This window comes from Elaeis guineensis, chromosome 1 (genome assembly GCF_000442705.2).
Source record: "Elaeis guineensis isolate ETL-2024a chromosome 1, EG11, whole genome shotgun sequence".
In the NCBI taxonomy this organism is placed as follows: Eukaryota; Viridiplantae; Streptophyta; class Magnoliopsida; order Arecales; family Arecaceae; genus Elaeis; species Elaeis guineensis.
The window spans coordinates 108763953-108775898 of record NC_025993.2 but is presented as its reverse complement, the minus strand read 5'-3'; the positions used below and the strand labels follow the sequence as shown (position 1 = coordinate 108775898).

The 11946-nt window shown below is 36.4% G+C and overlaps 1 protein-coding gene across 2 annotated transcripts; it reads left to right on the top strand.

The window, feature by feature from the left end:
- Nucleotides 1-8018: 8018 nt before the first annotated feature.
- Nucleotides 8019-10731, top strand: LOC105038428 (NAC domain-containing protein 48). Of its 2 annotated transcripts, none has more exons than XM_010914239.4 (3): nucleotides 8019-8369; nucleotides 8459-8733; nucleotides 9844-10731. In XM_010914239.4, the coding sequence occupies exons 1-3, from the start codon at nucleotides 8207-8209 to the stop codon at nucleotides 10294-10296; spliced, it is 891 nt and encodes a 296-aa protein (XP_010912541.1). In that variant the 5' UTR covers nucleotides 8019-8206; the 3' UTR covers nucleotides 10297-10731. The 2 variants fall into 2 exon arrangements, with proteins under 2 accessions (XP_010912541.1, XP_010912542.1); XM_010914240.4 differs by having other exon boundaries at nucleotides 8156-8369; nucleotides 8451-8733; nucleotides 9844-10513.
- The last annotated feature ends 1215 nt before the right edge of the window (nucleotides 10732-11946 follow it).

Here is an 11946-nt window from a genome sequence, read left to right as displayed (position 1 = left end):
TAATTGTTTGAAATTATGTATTTATACATGAAAAATAATTTAATGTTGGATCAAGCATGATATCACCTCAGCATGATACAAAATTTGGAATGAGATGATTTTTTATTTTAATTAATATTGTATGTTATCTTGAAATAAAATTATTCATGTTTATCTTCGTATGAATTTTGTATAAAAATTGTTCTCTTATTTTTGAAAATAAGTTGTGAAATACTTGATTCGGTATTTTTGTGAAAGAAGTATAATTAATTAGTTGTGGTGAAATAATAAAAAAAACTCTCTAATTAGACTATGATTCGGATCTAGCCAAGGGGATTAATCATTGACCACACGTCAAAAATATATTTTTTCTAAACCTAGTCAGTTAGAGCTGATCACTGGTAGAGCTAGTTCTTTCGGGCCTAGCCAGTCAGAGCTGATCGCTGACACATGCTGATGAGTCGTATATATATATTTTAGAACTAGTCTATTTTGTCACGGGACTAATCACGGCCATATGAATTGGAGCTAGTTTCTTTTGGGCTTAGTCAATTGGGGCTAATTGCTAACACATGTTGATGCATCATATATTTATTATTCAGGGGCTAGTCACTTTCAGATCTTATCACGGGGCTGATCGTGGCTACAGTCACTAAAGATTGAGAGAAAATGTTTTATTTTTACTAATGTGCATGGCATATTTTGAAAGAAAGTTATGTTATTATATATTATTGTTAAATTGATATATTTTGAAAAGTAATTATTCTTGATCTCTTAGAGATATCAGTAATTTACTGAGTTCATAAAGCTCACCCTCTTTTTTTAGATCGAGAAGATACTGTGGGACTTGGGATCGCTCAGTGGAGAGTATAGTATTATGTATTGATAAAAAGATAGACTTTATATATTCTTTAGGGCTTTGCCCTAAAGAAGGTGCAGCCATCACGTGTTTGATTCGGATGCTGAATTTGGAGCATGACAGAGTAGTATCAAAGTCTAGGTTTAAGATCATGAGAACTTAGATTAGTGAGAGCGGGGTAGAATTAGGATTTTTATTGAATATATGAAAATAATTACTGGTACTAAAAATATAATGAATTGTTTTATAATGTCTAATTTTATTTTATGAATATAAATTGAGTTTCTTAGAACTTTGTTTTGGATAAGTATATAAGGTTTATATTGTTAAGATTCTGGTTAAATACTTCAAGCCTAGTTCTAGGAAGAATATAATCATGACTAAACAATTGATATATAAAGGTATACTTTGAGTGATAGATGGGTTACACTATGTTGTATCAGCATTGAATTTATTTTAAAAATTTAATTTTGATATAATTATAGAATGTAAAAGCAATCTTGAATTTGTTAAAAATTATTTTGTTGAAAAAGAGAATAGAAAAAAGGTAATCAAATGATTACTCAAGGATATTGTGAGTAAGGAAGACTTCTATGATCATGCAAGATCTAAGTAATAGAAGGACATTTTATTAATAGTTATCTAAAATAATTTTTTTATCTAATATTTTGAGTGGATCTTCTAAAGTTGATTTATCTCTCTAGTTATAATACTCTAGCAATTTACAAGATCATGATGGACATGTTAGAAGTTGATTTTCTCAAAAGAGAAAGATTGATTTTATATTATCCACTTGTATTGTCGAAATAATCCAGAGTTAGCTCGACTCAAATCAAATTTAGAAGTTAATATCATGATCATATAATGTGCAAACATGGTAATTATCTTAAAGGATACTTATGATCCAATACACTTAGACAATAAAATCTTTGCACGAATTTTATAGAATTTTAATTTAGGATCATTAAGAAATTTTGGAGAATGTTGATCAGAGTTGCATGATGGAAGTATAATGATTTGTCATTTAAAATTAATAAAAAATATTGATTATGGTTTGAAATGTATTATTATAGAAGATATGATTTTTAATAAAATTAGATTTTATTCATAAAGAAAATGTGAGTACTATGGATTTTTAGGCTAGTCATGTTGTGACTATATTGATTATGCTAAAAAAAATTTTGACTACTTTGTATCTAGAGTTAATTGATTGTTAATTTGGTCTATTTATCAAGTATCTGAATGAATCCAATGTAATTCATTCATTCCTTACGATCTTAACTCTAACATAGGAATCATGATATCAATATTTCATTTTTTTTTCGAATTTAATTTTTATGATTCAATTATGAGAGTATTTCCATCATCATGATAGACCATTGTTATTAAAAGCCATGATCATGATCACCTTCACAGTCACTTGATCACTTCAAGATGGACCATTATCTTTTGTAGAATCAAAACTTCATTATAGTATTCATTATAGTATTTTTGTCGAATTCATTTCAAGCTCTACTCAAAATATAATTGATTTTGATAATTGATCTTATTGTAAGATTTTTGCATCCAATTGATCCCAACTCAATCTTAAATGAACATGCATACGTTTATCTCAATCTCAAAGTCTCGATCATTTAATCTTATTAGTCTACATCTTAATCATAAATGCAATAGAAAACTTTTGATTGCACTGATTTTGATCGAAGAGAGATGAGATCTTTGATTGTATATCAAATGGACAAAATTTTAGAATGGATGTGGAGATGTCAAATTGTAAAGTATTTTTGAAAAAAGTCTGCGCTTTGGTATAGATATGTGCTTGCACTTTGTGGTTGACCTGAGGGGTCGGATTTTGCTTATGGGCATTTTAATAATATAATCATATACTCAGAAATGTCAAGTCAGGACAAATTAGTGGATGTAAGTTTTAAGTTGAGCATTTTTAACTTTAGAAGACCTAGATTTCTTAAATTTTAAGGATGAAATTTTTATAAGGGGGGAGAATGTGAGAACTGGTCTGAGTGGATCTGGTTCAATGTGAAGTTAGCAAGCATTGCCGACTTCATCGAAAAAGTTTTCAAAAAAAAATGGAGAAGCAATTGAAATAGAGGAAGCTTATCCCCCTGCCTGATCCTGTCTCTTGGAAAGGGATAAGGATGCACAGACGATTGGATAGAAGTCATGGGCCAAGGAGGGACGGTCAGAGATTGTTTGAGATGATTATGTCAGTGAATAACTGGACTTATCCACCTTAAACCGAGCTTATCCCTTCTTTTTGCCTTCTCTATTTAAACCTCCGTTCTAATTGATCCCTCATCAAAATTCCTCTCCCTCTCCCTTCATCATCACCTTTGGCAACCGCCGAACTTCACAAATAAATTGTCGTCACCCGAGGAAACCTCCTTTCCTCCCTAATCCTTACATCTTCTCTATGCCAGGTGTTATAGTTGTTGAGATTTTTCCTCTGCTGGTACTTTGGCCAAACCGCCGCCTCTGATCGTCGCCGCATCATCACCGCCATCGACCTCATCTCCTCCTTTTCTCCTCTGCCCCTAGTGAAAACCCTTTCGGATTGAGAAGAGAGAAATAAAGAAAAGAGGGAAAGAGAGAGGAGAGAGAGAGAGAGAAAGAGAGGGAGAGAAGAAACAAGAGAGGAAAGGAAAAAGAAAAAAAAAAGAAGTACAAAAAAATGAATGAAGAAAAAAAAAAGAAGAGAGATCAAAGGGAAAGTCTACCTTTTTAAAATCACCTCGTTGATTGGAACCTAATCTGACTAGATCTAGATCAATCTGAGACGGTTAGATTCACCTCAAATCATGATCTAGACTGAGCACATCTCTTTCCTTTCTAGGTTAGTTGAGTCAGATCAAATAGATCAGACCTTAATTGTCCTTTTCTTTTACCTCTTTTGATTATCAAGATCGTGCCCAATTAGTCTAATTTTATCTTTAATTAATGATATAGATTTGATCTAGAGTTTTGATCTAAATCAGGAGAAGCACCGATCTAAGGATCAGGTAGCATGCCGAAGATTGTAAATTTTGAATTCAATCATCTGTAAGTTTTCTTTTATCTCTGAGTTTTTTTATACATATTCATATGTTTAAAATTAGATTTTATAAATAAAAATTATTTAAATATTTAAAAATTATAAAGTTTTGAAATTATGTATTTATGCATAAAAAGTAATTTAAAATATTAGATCAAGTATGATGTCACTTCAACATGATACAAAATTTGAAATGAGAAGATTTCTTATTTTAATTAATATTGCATGATTTTTACAAAATTATTCATATTTATCTTCGCATGAATTTTAAATAAAAATTATTCTCTTATTTCTGGAAATAAGTTGTGAAACACTTGATTCAATATTGTTGTGAAAAAAGTGTGATTAATTGGTTCTGGTGAAATAATGAAAAAAAAATAGTTAGACTATGATTTGGATTTAGCCAATAGGACTGATTGTTGGCCATACATTAGAAACACGTTTCTTCCGGATCTAACCAGTTGGGGCTGATCACTGGCATACACTGATGAGTCACGTGTATGTGTTTTAGAATTAGTCTTTTTGCCTTGTTATGGGGCTAATAATCATGGCCATATGAATCAGAGCTGGTTTCTTTCGGATCTAGCTAATCGGGACTGATCGCTGGCACATATTGATGCATCATGTGTTTATTATTCTGGGGTTAGTCACTTTCGAACTTTATCACGAAATTGATCGTGGCTGTAGTCAGTAAAAATTGAAAGAAGATTTTTGGTTTTACTGATGTGTATGATATATTTTGAAAAAAATTTATATTGTTATATATTACTGTTAAATTGATATATTTTGAAAAGTAATTATGTTTGATCCCTCAGAGATATTGGTAATTTGCTGAGCCCATAAAGCTTATCTTCTTTTTTTTTTTTTTTTTAAATCCAAAAGATACTATAAGATTTGGGATTGATTAGTGAGAAGTATAGGATTGTGTATCGATAAAAAAATAGATTTTATATATTTTTTAGGACGTTGTCTTAAATAGTATACGGCTATCATGTGTCTGAAATTGAGACGTGATAATTTTATTGAAACTCTTTATATTTTACTAATGTTCAATCACGTCTTATAACCATTTTCAGATGCGAGCATATTTGAAAGCACGATGGGAGGGGCCTGCGTCGAAGGATACCTTGGTGCTGGCAGAGATGGTTTAGTCAAATGATCGAGGATACCTTAGTGCCATGAAGTTGGGCCGGGTTAGGGTTGTCGTTCTCCTCCATCCCATTTCTGTGAGGCGATTGAAGTACCTTTTCTTTTTAACCAAAAAGCGACCACAAAATAACAATAACTGTACTAGTTGTCCTATTGTAAAATAAAACCACAGAGAATCAGAATATCTTATCCTGCACCTGTCATGGAAATTCTTTTACCAATCAAGGATGACTCATACCTGTCTCCCCCCCGGGTGTGTTATTATATTGACCTAAGGGCCCCCACACGCCACCCCCTGATGCGCCCACGCCATCACTTTTATTTTGTTTCATATGTTTCGTCCAAATCCCATCCACCTTGTAGGGGCCCACACCCACCCCCGATGCCGCGTTGTGCGTAATTTTTTTTAATTTTTTTAATAGGGTAAACAAAATGATCGCCATTTCATCCGGACCCCATCCCACCTCCCCTCCCACCCGTTGCACCCGCACGTAGTCTTTTTTTTTATTATTTTTAAAATAAAAAATAAATTTCTTACCGATAGTTTAATCATTTATGTTGAAAAAAAAATTATAAAAATTTTTAGTTTAAATTTTATTCTTGATGAATTTATATCTTTAAAAAAATATTATTTATAATTTTAATTTTAAATTTTAATAATAAAATATTTAAATTATATTCTATATATATATTATTTTAATCTCTCTATAATTTAATTTTCTGACTTTGCCGCTGATTGAAGATGACTAGTGCCTTCATGTCTTCTTGATTTAAACCCTATCATGTCGAGCCCCTTGAAGATCCATCGAATCTCCTTGGCCTTCATGCCTACCGAGAACACTATTATTTGCTTCTTAGCTTCTCAATTTTCTTTTCCACCCCAAGCAACTCAATAGCGGATCACATTGTCTTGCTATGCTAACCTAAAGATCCCATTGAATTTTTTTATAAATCAAATTTATTAAACTAATTTAAAATAAATATATTCATGAGAATCATAAAATAAAATATTTAAAAGCTTAGAAGGAATCTCTGTTGCAGTCTACAAAATAGATGCAATGTGATCACTGATCACCTTCAATCTATAATACTATTAGTTTCTTTGTAGATATTTTTGATTTTAAAAATCTACAAATTATCTCCACTCTCTAGCAATTTTGTTTGAGAAGAAGAGTAGTGATTAGGACTGACAAAATATGATCTGATCCGTCAATCCGATCCATCATAAATAAATTTGAGTTTAGACTAAATAGATTCAGATCATAAAGGAATCGTTCCATTTAACCCGCTTAATAATTGGATCGGATTTGAATTTTGGATATCTGATTTATTTAATCTATTTAATATTTAAGTCGGATTGAGTCAGATAACCTATTTAATCTGTTTAACATATTTCTGACTCATTTAATCCGATCTGTTTAATCCATTTAAGATTCATTTAATATATTTCTGACCTATTTAATTTGACCTGATTAATCTGTTTAATCCATTTAATCTGCTTAATCTGTTTAACTCATTTAATTTAATTTGATTTATTTAATAAATAAATTAAATAGATCGAATCGAATTATCTATTCGATAAATAAATCGAATTTAAATTTAATTTTTTAATTTATTTAATAAATAAATTAAATTTAGATTGTTTAGTTTGATTTATTTATGATTCAATCGGTCCGATTGCCAATTTTAATACTGATCTCTGAACTCACACGGTCATGTAACAACCGTTAGTGAGTCTCATTATTTTGTGGGACACCTTCAGAATTTTTATTGCATATCATGTGAAAGCGGGCTGGATGTGATGGCAAAATGCAAGCTTCGACAATCCCCACAAAGTCCCTCTAAGAGCGTGCCAATTGCCCCTTCCTCTTTTAACGTGGACGACACGCACCATGAGGCAGGGAGTGCACGTCCAAAACGCAAAAAGCTGGGCGGCTTCGGCAACCAGTGGGACCAACCCACTGCCCATGCAAATGAGTCTTTCTGGACGTCATCGTTACCAAAATTGAATAAGAATTTTTCTAAATTCGTTGCTCATGCACGAAATATCTTACGAAAGTTTGTCACAGATGTTTATGGGCCGGCTATTCTGTTGAGACATAGTTGTTGGGCTAACCCTAGTTAACGTTGACATATCTATTATTCGCAGCTAAAACCTCACCAACTTGTATGCCAACCGCGTTCGCCGTGCCACCTTTCGGCCTCGCGTGAACTTGCTTTTCCGATTCTCCGCCGACGTTTAAAACTCGAGCTTCCACGTGTGATGACCTTTTCCTTTCCAACACCTAACCTTTTTCTCGCATTTCGATTGCCACATCACGTGCCACAGGATTTCCCCTTTCGCCCTCACCATTTAATAATTACATGAACCAGGTCCACTGGACCACGCCACATCACCACGGTGGATAACACGCCACATCACCACGGTGGATTGCGCGTTAGCCACCGCGCATATGCTCCGATATTTGCCCCGGTCCATCGTACCCATCGTTCCCGCAAAACCCATCCGACTTGGCAGCAAGCTATCATTGTGCCACGTCGGACGGAAGACGTGGGGTGCTGCAATTCCAGCCGTGCGACCTAGGCTTTTATAACATATTTGGTCCCTATCGACGCAAAGAAAAAGCCATGGCGTCCCTCTTCTTTCGTGCAAGCCACTCGCCGCGTCTTAATTCGCGGGGCTACGCGTCAACCTCTCGGCGCCCTATCGCCGAAACCGCGCACGAGCCACTGTAGATGATGCCAGCGCCTGACGCCCGTACCCACGCCGACCGCCACGGCCCCTTCACGCTCGTCCAAGGTCGTGCTCGGACTCTTACCAGAATCGGCGCTACCCAAGTGCCGTCCTGGCGGCGACGCCCGAGCCCGTCCAAAAACCGTGACGTAAGCGGTGACAGAATCCGGTACCTCGATCCTCCGTCCAAACGTGTCCGGGCATCCGCTCGATCACGGCAACGTGGTAGGGGCCCAACGTCAAACTTGCGTCGGCCTGCGGTAATGCCCACGTGCAACATCCAGAATCTACCTTGGTTCGGCGACACGTGTCTCCTCGAGGACTATATATGTAGCGGGCGGCCTTTGGCTTCCAAGGTTCCAAACCTCTCCTTGAGACAGAGAGAGGAGCACCGAGCTAGAGATAGGTTTGTGGTTCTGATCAAAGGAAGAGCAAGATGAGCGTCGGAGATTTGCAGCTGCCCCCAGGGTTCCGATTCCATCCGACGGACGAAGAGCTTGTGATGCACTACCTCTGCCGGAAGTGCACCGGGCAGCCGATTTCCGTGCCCGTCATCGCCGAGATCGATCTCTACAAGTTCGATCCGTGGCAACTCCCAGGTATGCTCTCCATCTCTTATCCGTCCGATTCGCATCGAACTGTGGAGAATTTTCCTTTTTTGATGGTATAAATAACACTAGATTAACAGGGATGGCGTTGTACGGGGAGAAGGAGTGGTACTTCTTTTCGCCGAGGGATCGGAAGTACCCGAACGGTTCGAGGCCGAACCGGGCGGCTGGGTCGGGGTACTGGAAGGCGACCGGGGCCGATAAGCCGATCGGTTCGCCCAAGACGGTGGCGATCAAGAAGGCGCTGGTGTTCTACGCCGGCAAAGCGTCCAAGGGGTTGAAGACCAACTGGATCATGCACGAGTACCGGCTCGCAGACGTCGACCGGTCCGTCCGCAAGAAGAACAGCCTGCGTGTAAGTATCCTACTTCCTTACACCCTAAGCTTCCATTAAATATTTGACACGTACCTAAAAAAGATTACGAGTCTTTTCGCTCGCACGTGCTGCGTGATATCGCTTGCCTCCACATCCCTAATTGCCAATCCGGTTGGACTAGTTTGAAGCAACATGTTGCACGATTAGTTTGGTCGCAGCGTTCGGCGTACGAACGAACTTGGACTCCAACCGCTTTCGCCGTAATGTGGGCACGGCCCACTTACGCTTTTCCCGCAGAGAAATTCTTTGTGCACTGCCGTAGAAAATCCAACGTATAATACATCGTTTTATCCGATTAATTTATATAATTATTATTTTTAATAAATATTTAATATTTATAAATTAAATTTTTTATTTAAAAATTTTATATAAAAATATTTTATTTTTTTTAAAAAATATATAATATTTTTTGATATAATATAATTCAAGATATCATGGTTCAAAATATCATAATACGAACATATATTTTTATCAAATTATTTTTTAATACATATTTAATATTTATAATTTAATTTTTTTTGTTTAAAATTTTTAAATAAAAAAATATTTTTATTTTTAAAAAAATTATAATATTATGTAATAGGTATGCATGATATCGTAATATAAATATGGAATATCATAATTTTTTTAAAAATAAAAATAATTTTTTTATATAAAATTTTTAAATAAAAAATTAATTTATATATATTAAAAAAATAATAATAGATGATGTGCCCAGTATCTGATTTTCTATGCCGTCCGCCGTACTGCGCTTTCGCCGTAATATGAGCATGGCCCATCCCCACTTATGTTCAAGTTGTTAATTATTATTTTTTCGTGACGAGTTGTTGTCTAGGTGTGGCATCACTTATGTTCAAGTTGTTAATTATTATTTTTTCGTGGCGAGTTGTTATCTGGGTGTGAAAGGCATCTGATGCCGTCATTTCTTTTGTACTTATCGGGTTTTAAAAAAGTCCAAGATAATGACAGAGTTCTTATCTTAAGACGGTTGAAACAAAGAGCTTTTTTCAATTCCATGCATTGATCGATATCTTGTAGATTACAAGATTAACTAATGGTAATGTTGCTACGTGTCTTATGTGCTTGCAGTTGGATGACTGGGTACTGTGCCGGATCTACAACAAGAAAGGGGTGGTCGAGAAGCATACCGGCCCAGATCGGTACTCGTCCGATTCGAGGAACCTCGGGCCGGCCCCCGGCTCGCCCGAGCAAAAGCCGGTGATCGTCCCGCACGTGCCGCCTCTGGTTTTCTCGGCGCCGGCGTCGGCGCCGGCGCCCTCGATGGACCAGTTCTACTTCGACGCGACGGAGTCCCTGCCGAGGTTGCACCCGGACTCCAGCTGCTCCGAGCACGTGCTGTCGCCGGAGTTCACGTGCGAGCGGGAGGTCCAGAGCCGGCCGAGCTGGGGAGGGTGGGAGAAAGCCCTCGGAGTTGGCATTAACAACGAGGTTGCCACCGGCGTGCTCCCGCCGCTCTCGTCCCCTGGCGGTGCCCGGGACCCACTCCAAGACATGTTCATGTACCTCCAGAAGCCCTTCTAGAGGGTTCCGCACGTGAGAAGGAGCACGCTTGTTGCCGATATCTACAAGGGATACTCGCTAACATGCGCCGGAAAGGTTGACCACCATCTGACTCAGGCTGCACTGGTGAGTCACCGTGGAGATCGTATGGTGGGCCCGACATGAGGATGTCCAGAGGTTTATGGACCGTCCGATCAAGAGATGGAATGAGATGATCAGGTGGCAATGAGATCGTGTGGCCATGAGTTGTACGTGTACGGTTGGGATGTCATGTCAGACAAAGGGACTGTGGTGTCCATATATATTTGCTAAACTTTGTACCGCAGGGTCTGGGGAATAAACTGGTATTTGGAACGTATGCTACTAGTTTTAGGAAGAGAATTAATGTAATGCAGCCAGTCACATGATTCTGTCTGAAACGTGGAATTTGGTATGATAAATTCTTGATAAATTAAATTTAGTGGGTAAATGGTAAAAGAAGTTGTTGGTTAGATCTAGAGATGGCAATGAATAGAATTTGGATCAGATATTATACTATCCATCTTTAAATTCAAATTTAATACTCTATATCCAAATCCTATTCGGTATAGAAATATAGAAAAAAAAAAGAGATATTTATTCCTATACCCAATAGATTCGGAGATATCTACGAATAATCTATTTTTTCATATCCAATGCATATCCATCCAATATTTATCTCATATCTAAAAAAATAAATAATTAAAATAATTTTATATATATTATCAATCAAAATAAAATTATCAATTCAACATAAAACATAATTTATAAATCCGGATTTATAGAAATCAAATATAGAAATAAAATTACAATTCAATAGAGAATATATAGATAACCAAAATAATTTTATACATATTATCAATCAAAATAGAATTATTAAAATAGAATTATAAATATATATATTCGAGTATTGGTTCGGATATTATCTATATCCGTAAATTCAGATCGGATTCAGATTCAGATTTGGATAGAAAATAATATTATCTATATCTTATTTATATCTGTGCTATAATTTTTAAATTTTATTTAAATTTAAATTTAAATTTAATCAAATTTTATTTTTTAAATTTAATCGTATTTGGATAAGATGCATATTTATCCTATCAAATCGATTTTGTCGTTCCTAATAACATCCGATGGGCTGCTCAACTGATGGATCAATCCAATGACGAGGCAACGGGTATGCGTTTATGACCATTGTCTTTCTATAATTGTGGTTGTAAGCGACACCATGGACTCATGGGCGTGACCTGGAGGCTGGAGTTGTACAATATTCTTCCTTCATTTATTGAGTAGATATGGACGATCCCTATAAAGGCAAGTTGATTTGGATGAATAAGTTTTGGTTTGGGTCCACGTCCATCACCATCGCCGAAAGGGTGAACGGGCTGACCGCCCCATTCGATTGTATCCTACGCGGTTTACTGTTGATTGGGAAAGAGCTGGATTCTTCTGGAGTACTCGATTTGATGTATGCGCAAACGTCGATTCTTTCTCTTATTACGGCTTTGGAAGTAAAACCTGGCTGGGCGTGCACTAGATATACTTATATTTAATTCGAAGGGGCTCGTTTCTAGATTTAGGGGAACAGGTTCTTCTAAAAATCGGATCTTGAATTTTATAGACGAGTGGGGGAAAATTTCTTGCATCAAT

Bases quoted from the DNA above. Each gene is read 5' to 3' on its own strand.
- LOC105038428 (XM_010914239.4), top strand. From the start codon at position 8,207: ATGAGCGTCGGAGATTTGCAGCTGCCCCCAGGGTTCCGATTCCATCCG. The intron at 8,370-8,458 runs GTATGCTCTCCA...CTAGATTAACAG, and splicing joins CGATCCGTGGCAACTCCCAG to GGATGGCGTTGTACGGGGAG. The intron at 8,734-9,843 runs GTAAGTATCCTA...ATGTGCTTGCAG, and splicing joins GCAAGAAGAACAGCCTGCGT to TTGGATGACTGGGTACTGTG.